We start from the raw sequence: 20,607 nt of genomic DNA, 5'->3' as shown, positions 1-20,607 counted from the left end.
TATAATTTTGGTTATGTATTTTATATTGAAAAATTATTTTCTTTCATCTTAATTATAGAATAAATTATTTAAAATAAAACATTTTGATGCATGTGTTATAGTTGAATGCAGCAGCAATCGTCCATACTGTAATAACGAATGAATTTTATTTCTTTTCCTGAAAGAAATAATTTTTATAGAAACAGGAAATAAAAGAAAGGAAGAAACATTAAGAAAACTATTTTCTTTCTAATTTCTTACTCAAAGAAATATTTTTCTAATATTAACTGTAAAATAAATTATGTGAAAACACAGTTTTAATGTAAGCATGGAAAATAAATAAATAAATAAAAACTTAGTTTACTATTAGATTGCAATGCAAATTAATCATATAATCATATTATAAATTTAAATGACTAAAATTGTTTATTTCTAAAAAGATTTTAAGTAAGCTTAATTGATTCACTGTTATCTATTTACCGTTGCTTTCATGGTATCTCGCATCTCTCTTTATTTCTTAGCCCTAAATTCCTGCGTTAACTTTCCCCTTAGAAAACGAGATTTTCCTTCACATAACACAGCAACATATTCTGTTGCATTTTTGGTCATAATACTTTTTTTGTGCCATTTCTTTTAAGCTACAAATGCATCGCCTGACTTAGTGAAATAACACGGGAGAATATTCTTAGAACTTAAGGCAGCACACACTATAAATTTCATTACTCGTCTGTGCTGTGATTGGTCTGAAGCTTCTTGAAGACTTGTCCCCTTTCAATAAAGTCAAATGGATCCACCCACTCACCAACTGAGGAGCAGAGAATTAACTTGAAAAGGGCTGTCCATACCATTTTTTTTTTTTTAGTCAATATTGTTCGCTCGAGTAGTAGATGGATCCAGTGATCGTAGAATAGGCGTCCTGGTCCTGACATTAGGAAGCTTCTCAAAGATGGTAATTTTGAAAAACAATGGAAATAGAGAAATCTTTAGAGACGTGTAACCAAGTGGCAGTAAGAAAGATCAATGTAGCAACATGTATGGAAAGATATGGGTCAATAAGAAGGACTTTAAATCAATTGTTGAGAATAGGCTGCAGAAGCACAAAAATTTAGGCTATTTAATGAGCATAAAGATCCACTTCCTAAATTCATATTTAGCTTATTTTCCTGAAAGTCTTGGTGACTTTAGTGAAGAGATGAATGAGAATTCTGTGATAAATTTAAAAAAAAAAAAAAAGTTCACCCCATGAGCACAGCAATCTGTTTTTGCTGAAAACAAATCGGAGAATTGCACAAACTCGGCATTGCGTGCTTATATTTCTCAACAAATCCTTGTCATTTTTTTTTACACTGTTATTCTTTCTATGTACACAGCAATCTGTTTCTGCTAAAAAAAATTTTTAAATGCACAATTTTGGCATTATGCTCTAGTCATGAGCATGAATAGTGAAAGTAAGGTTATCGGAATGAAATCATTATTTAATAAAGAAACCACCAAATTTGGCATTCACCTGATACTTAAACGTTTTTATTTATTTATTTATTTTTATAATTGTTTAAGCTTTTTAAATGAAGGTTTTGGCCATGGTGATCATTAGTTAATAGGCTATTTATTTTTCTTTCAACATTTGCCTTTGCTCTTTTCAATGCCGTCGCATTGATTTTAATTTCATCGCTCCCCCAAAACTGAAAGGATTCATATAAATACTATAAACATTTCACAAATCTTTTGTCAGTTGTGCCGGTATTTCTACCAACATAATAATATATGGGTATCAAGATGTATTTAGATCTAATAAAGAAGTCTTAATTACAATACTTGCTTTGTTTTCAAATGTACAATACTATTTATCATAGGGGTGAAGGGGAATTCAGTTAGATTTTTATTTACCTGTAAAGTATTTATTTTTAGTTTATGAACATAAAAAAGACACTTTTATTCAAGTTTTGGTATTATCACTATTTTTTATACTTTTCTTGTTTAATTTATGAAATACATTAAAGAATAATCTGAATTTAAATAAATATATATGTATTTTTTGAATTTTGGAAAGGAGAGGGAAATGATTGTCTAGCAGTTGTGCAAGAGGTGCTTAGTACAAGAAAAGGTTGAGAACAACTGATTTATCCTTTCTACAAATTTACAGACTCTTATGTGACAAAAAGCAAGAGCAATAATGTATTTATTTAAAAAATATAAACTGTATATTATTCTTTATATTGATAGGATCTGACAATGTCTTCACATATAACTGGAGAAACAGAAAATGGTGAATTTCTTCGTCAGCTGCTAGAAGAAGACATTGATTCAAAGTATGGTTTTTAAGCTTTCATTACCATTTATTTATAGTTTAAACTAAAAGTATGATTTAATCATAATACACAATTTGTGTAACATTTATAAATGTATTTTCAAAAGTGGCTTCGTGAGTCCAGTTATATTTATACCATTATTAATGGCATAGTAATCTGTTGTGCATCCGTTCTGAATACTGTTTTGTGTACAAAGTTTTGCATTAAATTCCCCAGAAATTAACACAGAGTAGTTGCTGCTCTTGAATGTATCAAGTCTTTGGCAGTAATTCTGTTTTGGGAACAACTATAGAATGAAATGACAGTAAAAGGATCACCATGTCTGTTGAAAATCATGGCTGCTGTAGCTTCAAGGCTAAGAGGCCCATTAAGTTTATATAGGATGTACCTGATGCAGTCCTTGATGGTAGTATCACTTCCTCTATTGTGCTTTTTGTCTGTGCATAGGACTTTGTATCCCTGCATGTCCATAGTGCGTAGGACTTTGTATCCCTGTACACTGAGTTTTTCATGCCGTAGGAGATGGGTTTTGTTGGTGAGCATAGCATAATATCAATATTATGATTATGAGAAAGTAGTGAAGCTCTGTATTCTATATTTTAATTCCATTTGTTTTAAAAAAAATTATGACTGAAGACGCCTGCATTTCCATAGTGATTAAAATTGCTGTGAGGATTAGAATTCATTCTTAAATTTACTGATAAGTACTAGGGACTCCATTCCAATTTGAATTTTTTTCGTTATATTTTTTTGATTGCTTTAATCTCTCAAAGAGGTATTTAGCTTTAAAGAGTATTATTTTTATCCAATCTGTAAATGATTAAGTCTGTTCTTCACTCTTTTTATTTGAGTCATTTCTGTTTGATTGCCATACGGTGTTTCTTAAATCTGCAATAGGAATCTTACTTAAGGCAAAAAATATTCATTTGTTTTTGGTGGTAGTTCAATGATTTTTTCCTTGCTTATTTGTGGTTTTTGGATATTATGGGTATACAAGATATTAGGCTGTGTGTTCTCCACCACAAAGAATACAATTTCTTGGAGTATTCTTGTCTTTTTGATAATTTTTAATAAAGTGTTCTTGTGCACATTTCAAACAGTGACTCGTATGGCAGAAATGGGTCTTGCTGTGGCCATGCATTTAGAAAATCTCATTCTTTGATTGAATAAAAACTCAGCTATTTAAAATCAAAGAATTCTTCACTAAGTTTAAAGAATCTAAAAACATAATGGACAAATTAGAAGGCAGAATGGCTGTTATACAGTATTTTCCAAACTTAAGCCCCAACTTTTAATGCCTCATACCAGATAGAAAACTTAATTGCAGCTACCAACAGCTATTTAAAATCGCTGTTATTTTATATCCTATTTCAACAATAACGGAATTTGAAGACAACTACATTAAATTACTAACTATGCATCAATATATTATATATATGATATGATTGGTTAATGAAACACATCTCCGGCTATGAAACAAACAAAAATACATGATTATATAATGCTACAAGAAAAGATAGGACTCATAATAGATGTAAAGGCACCATTATAATAATCTGAAATTATATTAAACACCCAAGTTTTGAACTTTCTAATACAAATTCCATTGAATGCACAGCAGTAATTATCTACAGAAGCTTGAATAAAGAATTTCTATTTATTTCAGCCTACAACCCCCTCCTCCCAAGCAGCATAATCTCTACTCAAGACTTAGATATTTTAACTTCAACAAACTTTTCTACCATAATAGCTGGTTGTTGGATAAAACTGTTTTGACTTGAAATCCAGCTTCGTTTAATATCCAATTTATTTTGCTTTACAAATACATACTGATTAATGCGATTATTTACATATAGAGTTTAATATAATGATGAAATGATCTGTACATCTTAATGATGAAAAACATTCATTATTTCAATAACGTAACTTAACTGCTGCTTACTTGAAATGGGAATTTCCCGATTCACAACACACCAAAACAAAACAGAGATATCAACAATGTTGCCACTCAAAAGCAATTTAATTCAAGATGTAAAATGATAATAAATTGGTGGCACTTTTAATCACATTAATAATGCAACATTGTCCCGCCTTTTGATAAATGATATTATATCAAAATTATATTACAAAATTACAAAATCTAGTTAAAGTTCACAGTCTGTGAATTTAGTAGGCATTTTCATGTTCTGACAAGTTCTGGTGATTTTCTCCTTAAGAACTTCATGAACAATCTCTGACTCCTTTCCTGAAAGATTCTCCTTCTTGTTTGAATTACTTGAAGCTTGAATTTCTAAACTATAGATATATTGCACAGGTCTGAGTATTTTTCCATGAGTAGTTTTCAAATACACGAATCTAATGTCTTTATCAGGGTAAATGTGAATTACACGCCCCAGCGGACAAAATGCATATTTTCGATTGATATTTTCAATTAAGACACAATATCACCCATTTTTATTGTCTGCTCTGGAAGTTTTGAAGATTGTTTAAGCAGTAGTTATCCAAGGAACTCTTCTAAACCTCTGCCTGAAGTTTTCTCTAAGATATTGTTGGTATTGAATTCATTTTGTGAAATTTACTTTGTGTATATGTATATTGAGTAAACCCCATACCATTACCAGAGGAGAAAGTAACAGATTGCAGTTTTCCAGATTACGGGTGTCGATTTGGCTGGACCTTTATACCTTCAAGGCCAGAAGAAGACATGGATAGTTATATTTACATGTGCCGTTTATCGGGCAATACACATTGAAATTGTTACTACTCTAACCACAGAAGCATTTATGCGAAGCCGGAGAAAATTCATAGCTCGGAGAGGAAGACCAAGTATTATATATTCAGACAATGATACTAACTTTATGGGAACTAATGACCTTTCCAGAAAATTAATTGGAGGGAAAAGCCACGATTAAAAAAATTAAATGGAAATTTAATCCTCCTACATTGGCATGGTGGGAAAGACTGATTAGAATTATAAAGGACATGTTGAAGAGTATTTTAGGCAGGGCAAGCCTAGATTACGAAGAATTACTCACTGTGTTATATGAAGTTGAAAATGTTGTCAATTCCCGTCCTTTGACATACATATCGGAAGACATTAAAAATTTAATGCCTTTAAATCCAAATATGTTTTTAAGGGACAATGTAGAAAGTTCTACAATTGAATTTGATCACATAAACGGAACAGAGCTGAATAAGTGTTAGCAGTATCGTCAGAAACTCAGAGAAGATTTAAGAAAAAGATTCAGAGCTGAATACTTAGGACAACTTAAAAATTCTAAGAAAGTCGGTAAAATCAAGGAACAAGTGAAATTAGGAGAAATAGTTTTGGTTGGGAGGGAAAAGAGTAAACGGATTGATTGGCAGCTAGGAAGAGTAATTAAGCTGTATCCAGGAAAGGATGGACATGTTTGTGTTATTCAAGTAAAAACAAGGAATGGTGATATAGTAAGACCCGTGCAAAATATTTATCCTTTAGAAATGGGTGAACAAGCAAACGAAATGACGGTTTTGCGGTCTCTTCCGGATAGAAGAATTGAATCAGACCTGAAATCTCCACCAGTTATTTCCAGGAGTGGGTGAATAATAAATAAGCCAAGGAGACTTGTTCTGTGATGTTGAGTACAATTCCATTGTACTCAAGGTAGGGAGATTGTTACAAAACCACGAGCTGATAGACAGAGGGCGCTGACTAACAGCGCTCGAGCAATGCAGATGTTTTTTAGATAAAAATAAACAGTTGAGAACTAATACCTGTTTATCCAAAGTATTTATCTTTTGCCATTTATCTTCAAGTTGAGCAAAAAGAACTGTAATTTTATCTAAATCTAATGTATGGACCTTTAAAAGTTCATCTAAATTATTCGCAGTCTTAGTAAAATTTGTTCTTAAACAACCTCTAAATCGTTTAAGTTCTTCCATAATTGAAATCAAAAGTAGTGAGTGTTATTACTGTTCGTAAATAAAATTCTTAATAAATAATCCAAAGTTCAACAAATATTCATTATAGAATCAATCATTCAAATTTTAGCAGTAATACTCTCTATTTAAAATAAAATCTCAAAAGCCTCTGTTTCACTGTAATAAATTTTGAATTAAAGCTACCTGGCATCCTGTCACGGACATCATTTTGTTATGTAAAAATACAAAATATCAAATTAATAAATCGAATTTACTTTGTACTTACGTTCAATCTGACTGCCAGGTAGATCTTCATAAATCCAATAATGTGAAGCTATTAGAACAAACTTTATTACAGTCTATTTACAATATATACATCATTAATAATTTTGTTACAGTTCTGCATTTTGTTTTTACATGGGATGATTTTTTCCGTAATCAGTTCTCAACTGTTTATTATCTCAAAAACATCTGCATTGCTCGAGCGCTGTTAGTCAGCGCCCTCTGTCTATCAGCTCGTGGTTTCATAACAATGCCTTCGTTACATTCCAAAGTATCCAGAGACAAAGTTTTAAATCGTCTTTTTGAACATCGAGCAGAAATTCAAATTTTCTTCTGTGATTCAAAATTTGAATTGCAAAAATGCTCATTTAGTGAATTATGGTTGGCGCATTTAGCATATTCAGCTGATATTTTTGGAAAGTTAAATGAATTTAATTTAGAATTAAAAGGAAAAAGGGCTAATTTGTTTACCATTAGTGATAAAAAGAATATAATGATAAAAAAAACTCGAGCTAATATTCAAAGAACTGAATAATAATATTTTAAGCTTTTTACCACTTTTAGAAAGTTTTCTAACTGAAAATAATTTGGAAATAAAAGAAGAATTGGCATCCGACATTAGAGATAATTATTTTTCATTGATGAATAATTTCAACATGTATTTTCTGAGGATTGTAAAAAAGAAAAGTGGACTAGAAATTCATTTTGTTCAAATATACCTGAAATTTGTGAAGAAAAAGAACAATTGATAGAAATTTTCTGTGATCAAATTCTAACTGAAGATTTCAAAAATAACATACTTGTTAACTTTTAAATACATAACAAAATTAAAAGTGGATTCTAATTTATGGTTAAAAGTAAGTGAAATAAGACTAGACATACAGAAATTGATCTCTCTTAAACAGGCTTAAATTTTGCACTAAAATTTAGAATTGTAACTTAAAGTAACTTAAATTTTGATAATAAAAATAGTAACCTATTTTTAATCTAATATTTTTTAATGTTTGCATGTTTTATAAAAATAGTCAAAAGGTTGTGCAAATGGCAAAATATTTTTTTTAATATTTCTGTAGGGAAACTAAAAAATGATAATGGCAAAACGTGGTGATGGTACTAAAGTTTTTCATCCTTTGTTTAGATTATAATGTATTTCTCCTGTCTTCTTAGCATGCCTTTTGGTGTAGTGCTCAGCATCCTTGGCATGTATTTGTGGTTCGAGACCCGGCGAGGGCATTGCTCATTTTTCATGTCTTCTGCTTCCAAAATATTCTAATGTTTCTGCAGTGGGCCCAAACTAAAAAAGGTGGTGGATGATGATTCTCCACCACCAGGGTTTGGCGATTGGGTCCCCTAATCCCCCAGGCCCCCTTTAAAAGGAGGAGAATATAAGGTATTTCTCTTGCCTTCTTAGCATGCTTTTGTGGTGTCGTGTTCAGCACACTTGGCATGTATTCAAGAGGTCCATGGTTTGAGTTCTGGTGAGGGCACTGCTAATTTTTCATCTCTCCTGCTTTTAAAAAATACCTAATATCTCTACAAGATAGTATGCATTAGTCAAAAGGTTGAGAACCTCTTGCCTAGATTTTGGCATTTAAAGCGCTGTATAGCTGTTCTTCTAGATTTGAATTTTTCAGTTTGAGCTACAAAATGTAAAAAGTGATTAATTTTTAGGAATTTGTCATGGTTTAAGAGAGGTAAAAGTTGAATTTGAAATATAAATTTTAAAGCTTTATTTTTTGGGGTGGATAGTTTTAAACGCACGTAAATTATGAGCTCTTAAGGCGTGGTTATTTTTGTGAAAGTAACAATTAATGAGTTGATGTCTAATGACCATACTGGTTGGTTTGTTAGATTTATGCTTATCTTGAAAAAATTCTGCATCACTATGGATTGTTCATAGATTTTGGCATTTAAAGCGCTGTATAGCTGTTCTTCTAGATTTGAATTTTTCAGTTTGAGCTACAAAATGTAAAAAGTGATTAATTTTTAGGAATTTGTCATGGTTTAAGAGAGGTAAAAGTTGAATTTGAAATATAAATTTTAAAGCTTTATTTTTTGGGGTGGATAGTTTTAAACGCACGTAAATTATGAGCTCTTAAGGCGTGGTTATTTTTGTGAAAGTAACAATTAATGAGTTGATGTCTAATGACCATACTGGTTGGTTTGTTAGATTTATGCTTATCTTGAAAAAATTCTGCATCACTATGGATTGTTCATAACTGTTCAACAGATTATAGCTTTTGATTAAATTGTGGAGGATTCTAAGATATTTAACATCATTCTTGAAAATAAATTCAGCATTACTTTCATTCTTTGCTTTTTCCTCTTAAGAGAGATAATCAGGATTAGCTTTCACCATCAGCTGCGTGGAGACATTATAAGAGCTATCATGTGTTGTTCAGATGCAGCATTGTCTAAATTTTCAACAGCTATGGGATTTTCCATAGGTACAATCAAGGAAATTTTAATGCATTTAGCAGTTTTCTTTGGGGAGACAGTTCCTTGTCGCAAGCCAAATGATTGTGTTTCAGGTCAGATTTCATTAGACTTATTAGGTGTATCATTGGAAGTTGGGTATGTAACAGGTGTTTAGACAAAAGCCTAGTATGTTTGTGAAATAAGCAACATTCTGGGTCATCTATACTGGCTTAATAAGTTTTGCACTTACTATAGATGCATATGCGAACTTCACTGCCAGTTTTAACCTGGTTTTTGAGGAAAGGATCCTGTCTTCTTCATTCTAGAGTAGTTGACATCTTTCATTTGCATTATCTTGAAAGTCTGATCTGATTCTGTTAAGCAGCTGGCTACAAATACCAACTGTGTCGAAATTTGTTATCACAAATAGAAAAGTCTATATCTGCTGAAAATATTTCAATCCATTGTCTCAGGTAAGAATTTAGTATCAAGAATTATCAGAGAAGCAGTGTCTCCCTTGGATGATTGCTCATGAAACAATTCGTCATGTGTTAGTGAGAGAAAGCATCTTCATTCATGAGGACTGAAGGCAAATTGGAAATATTTGCCAATAAAAAGCAAGACTGGACGAAAAGAGACATGATGAGGGGAAATAAGAAACAAGGAAGATTTAGGATGAGGAGGTTGGTAGTGAGTGGTTTAAAAGCAAAAGTGCAAGAAGGGCGAAAAAGAAGGGAGTCACCTTGATAAGTAAACCTTTTTCTTTACAAAATTTGATTTCAGTGCATTATTCAATAGATCAAAATTAAGTAATTTGTACTTTATTATGCATTGAATGATTTTGCATGATTTTCAACTGAAGTAATTCTAAAAATGTTTAAGTTACTCACAGATGTTTAGTAGGAGCAGCATTTTGACTTACAGGGTTTTTAACAAAAAGATTCTTGTCGCCACAAATATCATCTGTGCAAACAGTTAATGTTGGCATGTTTAATCATATTTTGTCAAACAATTTTTTATTATTTGAAAGAAAGAGACTTGTGTTAGAATACTGTGTTGTGAAATTTGTAAAAAAACATCGTGATTATTAAGTACAAAGTGTTTGAAATGGATGTATAACGCTGCCAGATTAGAACCAGGGCTATGGAGTTGGTAGGAAAAATGACCGTCTCCGACTCCTGGAATTTTAAAGAATCCGACTTTGACTCTCTCATAAACATGCAGGGCTCTGGAGTCAGTAGGGAAAATGACCCACTCTGACTCCAACTTCTGGAATTTCAAAGACTCCGACTCTGACTCCCTCATACATATGTAAACATATACACATGGGCTACAGCTTATTTTTTTAATATAAAAGATGATACAGGGAAAAAAATTGATGGCATAGTAAATTATTTATTCCAAATATTTCTCAAAACCTAATTCATCACGGGAAGAGGATGATAAATACTCATTTGCAATGTCTGCAGCTTGACTGTCCTAATTTGAATACTCCAATTGCTCTGAGAATAATTTCATTCTTAATGAAAGTTCATAGATGGTTTTCTTTGCCTTTTTAAATTTGTTTGTCATACAACAAAATTCGGTGTTTTCAATCTACATATATTGAACCCAGCAAGATCTCATTGCCTAGCAAACTAGTTTATCTTTTCTTCATTAAGAAATTAGTCCTTCTGTAATATTTTCCATTTCAGAAAGAACAAACATCACATTCTTCTATTCTGGCGTGTTAATTCTTCAGATTGTAGCTTTTTTATGGCTGTATACAATGTAGAAGAAGGGTTTCCAATCCTGGGGCAAGGTCATTCCACAGTCTTTCTGTTAATGAAACATTAATGTTATTTACATCTCCTAAAAAAGTTCTTAATTCTAACAACCTCTATATCATCAAGTATGTACTTCCCTATCTTTTTGCTTGATCAAAAATTTCTCATTTTCCTGCTCACTTCCTAAGAATGGCGTCAATTGTGGTAGTTCTTGTTGCTATTGTTTACCTTAACTTGTAAATAAGATTTGTTACTAAATGAAGTAACAAATGAATCAGTTTAATCAATAATGACAAATATCACATCTATCTTTCTCCCTTATATTTATTTATGTCAATAAAATAGAAAATAACTATTTATATATGGTTCATAAATAAAAATAATTTTTCGGTTTGTCATTAATTTTTTTTTTTCAATTCACTTTAATTTCATTTCAAATTCAAACTGTCCAACTAAAACTGGAGTTGGAGTTGGCCTGTTTTTAGCGAGTCCAACTCTGTCTCTTTTTGCCCCAAAATCCACCTAACTTCGTTTCCGACTCCATGATTCTAACTCAACACCCTCATTAGAAACGCCATTTGTTTCCAGTTCTGTTGTAAAAAGTTAGCTACAGAATGTCACCAAATCGTGTACAGTTTTAGGTACTAATGTTGTGTCATATTACACTGTGAAGGTTTGGTATCGAAAGTTCAAAAACAAGGTCTATGACATTCAAGAAGCAGAGTTCTCTGGCTGGCCTACTGATGTTGATGAGGCCCACCTGAGAGAACTTGTGGAAGAAGATCAGTATGCAACCACTCGAGAGCTTGCTAAGGAGTTAGACATTAGTGCAATGTCTATTAGTTATGCTATGCATTGCATAAACTTGACGTAATAATTGAATCGCTAAGTGAAACATGAACTGAAGCAGATAATGACAGACGTGTTCAGGCCTGTACTAATCTGCTTCAATATCAATGCATGGACAAAATTCTGTACCGAATTATCACTTGTAATGAAAAGTGGATTTACTTCAACAACACAGACTGAAAAGGGGGTTGGTCTGCACCCGGTGAGCCTGTCAGTAGCATTACAAAGTGCAATTTGACTAACAAAAATTTCATGCTTTTGATCTGGTGGTATTGTCGTGGTATTATTCGGGAAAGCATATTCGGGAAAGGTAAAACCTTCAACAGTAAGAAATGTACAGCGAGATGCTAGTCTGCATTGACACTGCTATCAAGGGAAAGCGTTGAACTGAGCTCTTTTGCAAAAAGGTAATGTTTCATCTAGATAATGCAAGACCACATGTGTCTGCATTCACTGGCTGGACTCTGTCTGGACTGAAATGGGCTCCTGCCATACCCACAAACATTACAGCCCTGACATTGCTCCTTCGGACTTCCTTTTTCCACACCTGCAGCTACATCTTGCTGGTGCTATCTTCCATTCTGCACAGGACGTCTGAAATATGGTTGATCTGTTTTTGGACATGTGGCTATTAAATTTCTCCGCTGAAGGCTTTGAAAAACTGCCAAAATGCTGGCAGAAAATCATAGATTGGGGTGGTGATTACTACTCGCACTAAAGATATTGCTTTCATGTTTTTTTTCCTAGCTTTATTAAGAACATTTTCTCTTGGAAAACTTTCATTACAATCAGATATCATAATGTAAACAAGCTTCTTGAGATGGAAAATAATCACACCAGTAATCTTTTTAGTATTTATTTTAAAGTTTAAATAAAGATTTCTTGGTGAAATCAAAAGTGAAACATCAGCATAGTTACTGAAAGGAAAGACACAGCGCTCCCATCGCGTGAAGCAACTTACTCCTTCGACATTTCTCAGACAAAAGCACTTTTTTTACCTTTTTCGTTTTGCATCCCAAGGAAACTGCACAAGGGGGTTATCCTTAACGAGTTTTTTCTTTGATTATGTTTTGGCTATTTTGGCAGACCCCGTGGTTTTTTCTAAAGAGAACACAGAAAGATCTCTAATATTATCCACATGTTGCAATATATTTTTTGCTTAGTGGATGATACAGAATGAATTTTTATTTTCAGTGAAAAATACAAACACATCATCTATCTACTCATATTTTTCACTTATTGTGGAAAATATTTTAAGTCAAAAACAGGTTCTAACTTCTTTCTAATTCAAGAGGTATTCCTGATTTTGCTAGCTGTAAACAAAAAATCACTAGTTTATGTTAATATTTAAAATTTTATATAGCATCCATCTATGTTCGTTTTTAATTTATGAAAATTTTTGACATTACCATTTCAGCTCTTTTTTTCCTATTTAATATGAATTTTGATTTGTAATTTAATATGAATTTATTGATTTACATGACTCCAATATCAGTAAAAATTTTTTGTTATATTTTTTACATTATCCTTGCAAATATCTTTTAATTTTTTAAAAATATCATAAAATTTACACATTACATCTTTTGTATTAATAACTTCAGGACATATTTGAATATATATGTTTTAAAATTTCAGCTTTGAACCTGTTAAAGGAGGAAGATCCAGCAAAAGATCTTCTGTAAGTAAATTTTTACTTTATATATTTTTATATATAGATGAAAGTATTAAAATATGATATAATTACACTCTTGGTTTGAACATTTTTCTACTCAACATGGGATTTGGTAAATTGCTTTATTGTGAGCAATTGTTATTTTTTCCCAAAGCTTATATTTTATTAATAAATGTCTGTGTTTTTAAGTGTTTAAGTGATTAGGTTCCACATCAGACAGAAGCACAAATTTTGATTCCTATACCCATCATACCATTTTGATAAACTTTCACAAACACATCAGACAGACATCGAATACTAGCATCTGTTCTATATCCTGGAGATCCACCACAGTATTTATCAAGATTATCTGTCTGAAACATATAAATCAATATTTGTTTTGTATGGATATATTATTTGGATGACTTCATGTTCACCTTTCTAAGTTCAATTAAGAATATTCACAAATGAATTACCCATTTATTCCAGTAATTTTCCCAGTTTGGAGAGATCTCCATCTTTTTTACAGTAATTTGCAAAATTTTCAAATATTTAAATATATAGCATGTTATTGTATATTTAATATATTTCAGTCATGAATAACATTTCTTTTATTTATACATTCTGCTGCTGATTTTGCTAATGATTCAGGTTTCAGTATTTCATGTTCAGCAACAGAACAATGACTTAATCTATCCAAAAGCAATCAGCTGTTCCTACTTCAACTGAGGTTACTGTAGAAAAAATACTATAGCTATATCAATTTTTACAGGGTACAGATGAGTGTGTGCAGAAGGTGTTCCTTCCAAATTGATAATCAAAGTGCCATTAAATTGATAAAAAGTTAAGTGTTCCATAAATGCACAGAACATATAGATATATGTTACCATTTTATTCATGAAAAATATAAGAATAAAAATGTAATTGTCAAATATATTAATTTCAGTGAGCAGTACGCTGATATTTCTATATAAAAGCTCTTCCCAAAGCAAAATTTCAAAAACTCAAATTGCTCAGTGTAACAGAGACTCAAAATAAACACACCTTTGTAACTGATTATGAATATTGGGATGCTTATTACTCTTATATATATATATTTGTTTTCTGTGTATTACAGTACAAAGTCTGTAATCCGGACTCGTCGGGACTTCGGTGATTCTGGACTAGGGTTTTTTCCAAATTATAGATCATCAATTTAAATCTGGTAAGATGGCATGCAGAAATTACACAACTAAAAATATGAAACTGTAATTTATGAAATAAAGAGCAATTATGATCTAAAGAGAATCAAATTTTACAAAAAAAGCTTAATATTTATTTGTTTACTTTATTAAAACATTTCTTTCAATGTGCGCATGCGCATGCATTACGCATAGTCGAAATTAGAAAATTGCAACCAGAAAACTGTTTGATGTGTATTCGTGATATTTATAATGACGAGGAAATTGATTTAAATCATATCAAAGACGGAGTACATCGAGATGAAATACTACATTTAGTAAGGAATTATAAGCCAAATAAAATAAAAACATCTGCCCTGAAGATAAGGATAGTGCTGACATGTGAACTTCCAGTTCGTTGCGCACCGAGACGTCCCCCCTTCCTCAGAGCAGCGTAAAATTGATAAACAGATTTCGGAATGGTTAGAGAACAAATCATTAAGCTAAGCTGTTCTGATTGCGCAAGTAATATTGTGCTAAGTAGGAAAAAATACGGTTCATTTAGACTATGTCTGGACTTAAACGACACTTAAAACCTGGTGAATCCTTTTCCGAATATTTAATTGCCAAGCATGAAATAGCTAGTTGCGGTTCTGTTGATGATTCATCAATTCTTGATTATGTAATCAATGGGATACCCGATCAGAGTAGTAACAAAATTATTTTGTATGAGTGTAAAACTATTTCTCAATTCAAAGAGAAATTAAAAAAATATGAGAAAAATCGGTGTTCCAGATACGAAGAATAAGGGTTATTCAAGTACTAACACACAAAATAAAGCATGCGCTATACCTAATAAAAATAAAGAACCGAGGTGTTATAACTGTGGAAGTGGTGTTGTTTAATTTTCTGTATTGTATTGTATTGTATTGGATATTCTCAAACAAAAAACAAAATATAGTTTTGTTATTACTAATTCAACCTTATTTTTAATATTTTTTAAATGATTATTTATAAGTACCGGATATGGAACAAATATTTCATATTTAAATGGGATATGTAAGGTTCTCTTTGTTATGCTGTAAATAATTCTTAAAACAATATATGAGGTATAACCAGCATATTATATTAATCATGTATATGAGAGAAAACTCATCAGTTTTATGCATTGCTTGCTCTAATGTTAAAATTTAAACTATTGTTAAGATATTCTGTGTTAACAATGTGAAAAAAAATTAATGTAAACGGAATATTTAACTCGAAGACTATGACTAAAATAATATTTTCAGAAAGAAAGCTAAATTCGTAATTTATATATATATATCATTTTTTATGCTTTTAAATTATTAATGTTAAATTAGTGTTTATAGAAAAAAAATCATTATTTCTGTTATATATTTTTCAGATCCTGAAGCTGCCAAAAAATTTGGATATGGAATTTTGTAATGTATGCAGTACTTTTAAAAAAATTCTTTTTGACAATTTCTTTTCCTTTTTAAGAGGTAATTAAATATGTATGCTATCAAACGGCATGACTTAATTCCCTGCTTAGTGCTTTCTCTATTTCATGTTAACACATGGCTCATTGATTTTAAAAGTTGCTGAATGAAGTTGCTAGTCATCTTCTGTAGCTGTTTTAACATTTCTAGTACCTGGATTGGTCCTTTTCTCTCTTCTGTTTAACAACAAAATGTATCACATATTGATTGTTGCTAAACATTAACAAAAATCATATTTTCTAAAAAAACTTGGCGAGCAGTTCCTTGCACATGTGTATTTTAAATGAATCATTCCGAATACTTCTTTGATTGTTGTGTTATATGAATTTTGTCTATTTATCTGAATTTCATCTTTGATTCATCAGTTTTCTGGATTTCAGTCACTTTAGTAATCAAAAACCGCACCCATACAATAAATTTTATCAGCATTTCTTTGAGTGAGCAAAAAAAGAGTTCTGTAGTTACCAAATAGAATTGGCTTTATTATGGCAATTCTTGACAGTTGCATTCTCTATTAGATTTCTGATTTTGCTGATAGTATCAATGATACTTTGCACACTTTCTTGTCAGTTAAGTTGTTAATCTTTTCTTCTTTAATGTTGAAGAGTTTGATCTCATTATGAGATTTTTTCATAATCAAGTTTTCTAATGTCTTTTAAGCACTGAAATTTTAGAACACTGTAAAACTGAGACACACATTTGTGTTAGTAATGCAAGATCATTATCAAGATATGTGTTCTAAGTGTGATAGTATGAAAGTGTTAATGTTATATTAGAAATAACTTTTGAACTAGAATCTAATATAAAACTATGGTTTTCTGTATTTAAGAAGTATTTTTCTGGTGTAAAAGAAGAAAAAAAGTCTTAATGCTTAATGATAAAATAGCTTTCAGTCTGTAACAATCGGGCACATAACACTTTTTAGGGAAAATAAGCAAATTTAAATTTCATGTCTGCTTTGTTCAAAGGAAATCCTAATTAGCAATTTGTTAATTATTAAATATACTGATTGTGAAATAAAGTGATTTTGTAATATGCAAAATTGGATTAAGAAGTTATTAAGATTATAAGATTTAAACCACTTCAGAAGTCAACCCAAAACATTAATTTAGGGTTCATATAAATCTTCATTTTAATATTAATTTAGGGTTCATATAAATCTTCATTTATGCAAATTTTAAAATTTCTTCAAATGGAAATTTGAATTACACACTTTTAAGCTAATTCCAATACAAACAAGTATCTTTTATGTGTTTTGACTAAAAACTTATTGTACATAATTGCCTTTAAGAACAGTGATTTTTAGCTTAGGGTTTGAAAATATAAGATGTGTAGCAGCATTTTCAGCAGTATTGTACATGTTTCCCTAAAAAATTTAATTGATAATATCTCAGGTAATTTTAGAGTTACATAAGCATCCCCCCCCAACTCAGACATGAATAACATTTTTCTCATTGACTGTGTTTTTTCCTATGAACCTACTGCAAAAATTTCATGTTTTTACTAAGGTGGTGTCATGTAAATTGTTACAGTCTGAAAACCTTCTTTAAATTTATATTGTTTAGTGTACTTAAATTGGAATGCTCTTAATTGAAAACTGCTATGCAGATTCTTGAACTGGAAACTTCTATGTAATCTTTTTGAGAACTCTTATACAGCACTGATACTTTATTCATGCTTATATCTGATTATGTTAATGCATTCATATACTCATAGTTAAAATGCAATCAGATTTTGTGAATGGAATGCATTTAGATTAAAATCTGAAAAATGACAAGTGCTTTTAATGTAATTTATTTTTTCTTTTGTTATCTGATGCAGTAACTCGAATTATTTCGAAGTTGCAGCTTTTATGAGAGCATTTGGAACTTTACAAATGGAAATGTCTGAAGCTGAATGTTATCATGTCTTGTGCAAATGAAATTCTTTTTTTCAATATTCATTCTAAAAATAAAATATTAACTTTGTATTTAAATGTGTCTTTTAAAATATAGACAGAGGAATGTGAAATCCAAAGGCGAAGTCAAACAATGAAGCGAAGAGTTAGTTTTTCTGACACTTTTCAAGTTGTGTAAGTTTTGAAAAGTTATAATGTGCAAAAAATTAACTATAATTAAGGCATAATTATTACACAGTTATTATAATTACAAAATTTATTTGATTAGTTTGTATGTATACACTGGCAGAAATTAAAAAAGAAAAACTATGGCTAGTTTTAAAGTAATTATGATGGAATTAAATTTTGTCTCTGTCTTCTGGTGCTAATGCTCTCTGCACGAATGCACTTTCATTATCAGCTGTTCAATCTAAATTGCAAAAACAGGGCTCACAAATCTGGTGTTGAGTTCGGACCGTGTTTCAGGCAGTCGTTAAAGGAAACAGATTTCATTGCACTTGAGGATTCATCAAAAATAATTCTCATTTTTGTAGTTACTTTATCTTCACAAATTACTGCATCACATGCAATAAACTTTCAATAAGTTTCATTTTCAGACATACTGGAATCAACTTTCTTGGATATTATTTCTGAAACTTGCTTCGAAATAATTTCCTTATACTGGTTAAGAAAGGAACAATTTCTCTTAAATTTTTAAAAACTTCCTTCTGCATTGGCAGAATTTTTGGATAAAGATTCACCATTTCCATTGCATGGAAATGCTGAATAACAACTTCATAGCAATCAATTACCATTTTTATAAAGCTTTGGATATTCCCTTTAAACCTCATTATCATTGCATGCAATTCTCAAGCTTTCTAAATCAAATATTTTCTTTATAATCTCCGTTTCTTCTGTGCTTTCATTTCAAACAATAGTCTTCATTACTTTTAACTTTCCAAGGTTTCGATATGATTAAGGCATCCGATCTGTTGACCACGTCTCCAAGTTTTGTTTCCATTCTCACTAAATATCCTGACATTTGTTTTATTACCCCAGTAATGATAGTTTAAAAATGATCTGAACCAATTAATAATGATATTCTTAATTTTTGTGATTCTGATTCATCGGCCGTTTGTATTTCCATCTGTTTACAATAATCACTAATTTTTCTGCCAGGTCCTTTAACTATCACTTCGAAAATACAGGAGTTTCTATAATTTCTAAAATTATTATTATAAATGCTTCTAAAAATTACTTTTGCATGATTATGCATTACTCTTTCTTGTACTCTTGAACCCAAAATAAAAATACTTAATCATTCCTGACTTATCACTTCAAACTTTAATTTATGAGATATATGTTTATCAATGAAATTCTTTCACTATCTGTGTCGAATAAAGATTGAATTTTTACTTCCTGTTTTCCCTTAGTCAAATGGCTATCTGTAAATATATGTTGCAACCCTTTCGACTTGCAAAAGAATAATTTGATGTATCATTTATATGGCTGTCATTTGTATTTATTTTGTTTATTTCATTTCCTGATAAGCCTTTTGTCACTGTTCCCTCCTCATAAATATAATGGCTATGTTTTTTACCATACTTCTTGCACCAGATTTGATTGTGGCAAAATCTAGAAACATGAGACTTTTTTAAACAATTAAAACAATATCCAAGATGTAGTAAACTAGTTTTCTGTTCAGTTATAGATAAATGACAATTATCAATCATATGTTCATTTGTAGAATAAAATATGCATGCATTTTTAATTGCTGCATTTAATGCCACTGCTGTTGATAGATGTTTAGAATTCTCAAATTTCCTGTACTGTGAATTTTTCATTTTATTGTCTTCGTAATAAAAGTGCTTTTTGTGTGTTTCTATTTCTTTTTAAGAAACTAGGGTAATTTTGAAAGATTCCATTTTTCTTGTTTATTAACAGAAAGATTATACTCTAATATATCTCCAGGAATTAATTTTACTAAAATCACAAAAAGCATTTCACAATAATTATTTAGTTCTGCTCTGGCTGTTTCAAGATTTCGAATCTGAATAGTAATTGTGTCATGTAATTGTCTAAGTTCCTTTAAGTTCGAACATAATTTACAGGAGTTAAGCCTGTAGGGTTGCCACACTAACTGGAAAACCGGAAAAAGTCAAGGAATTCAAAAATTGACCAAAAAAGTCAGGGTAAAGTTAGGGAATTTAAATATTTTAGTGAAAATCTGGAAAAGTCTAATTTCATATGACGATCTCCTCCCAAAACTGACTTTTACGCCAACGTTGGAAGCAATCACTTTCTTGGTGAATTATGTATTGTGTGAGCATCCGTCGGGCCGCTGGGATAGAGCCAATTTTTGCAGCTCCGATCAGTTTGTCTTTTGGAAAGGTAAAGCAAGTTTCCACTAACTTTGAGAACCGAGAGACTTGCATGTTGAATGAAAGAAAATGCCTTCCCATTCTCTAAAATAAAATCTGTTTAATCCTAGTGTAGCACATGGGATTTGGTGACATATGATGAGCAGTAAACCGGACATTTATGAGCAGTAAAGGGGTCATTTTGGTGTTGGCAACAATTTTCAAAATTGTTCCAAGGCTGTACCGTATGCTAGGATTTTACCACACAATCTTTTTAATTTTTTTTAAAAATCTTTTTAAGGATGCCTTATGTGTCAATTTGCAGTAAAATAAAAAATAGTAATCAGCCATCTAGGCTAACTATTTAATATAACTATATTCTCTAAAATATTGATTACTGTAATTCAGTTTTTAAGTAATTAATTTTATTTTAATGTTATTTGTATCATTTAATGTAACTTTCTAAATTTATTATTTGTTAATGATAATTTCAAATTTCTGGCAGTTTTCTCTGGCATACCCCTGAAACTAATTCCAGCAGTATGATGACATACCATC

At 30.9% G+C, this 20,607-nt stretch overlaps 1 protein-coding gene across 3 annotated transcripts in view; it reads left to right on the top strand.

Moving 5' to 3' along the window:
- The window catches only part of LOC118193280 (uncharacterized), a 107,751-nt gene that overhangs the window by 23,446 nt on the left and 63,698 nt on the right, over positions 1–20,607 (top strand). For all 3 annotated transcript variants that reach the window (XM_085818270.1, XM_085818269.1, XM_085818268.1), the window contains exons 3-6: positions 2,203–2,288; positions 13,139–13,181; positions 15,720–15,761; positions 17,808–17,884. In XM_085818270.1, coding sequence (XP_085674396.1) covers positions 2,203–2,288; positions 13,139–13,181; positions 15,720–15,761; positions 17,808–17,884 — 248 coding nt within the window. The remainder of the gene's footprint in view (positions 1–2,202; positions 2,289–13,138; positions 13,182–15,719; positions 15,762–17,807; positions 17,885–20,607) is intronic.

This window comes from Stegodyphus dumicola, chromosome 6, assembly GCF_044657685.1.
Source record: "Stegodyphus dumicola isolate Sdum_Otavi_A_Nest chromosome 6, ASM4465768v1".
Classification (NCBI taxonomy): Eukaryota; Metazoa; Arthropoda; class Arachnida; order Araneae; family Eresidae; genus Stegodyphus; species Stegodyphus dumicola.
The sequence above is the reverse complement of the archived record's forward strand: the minus strand, read 5'-3'. Positions and strand labels throughout refer to the sequence as shown.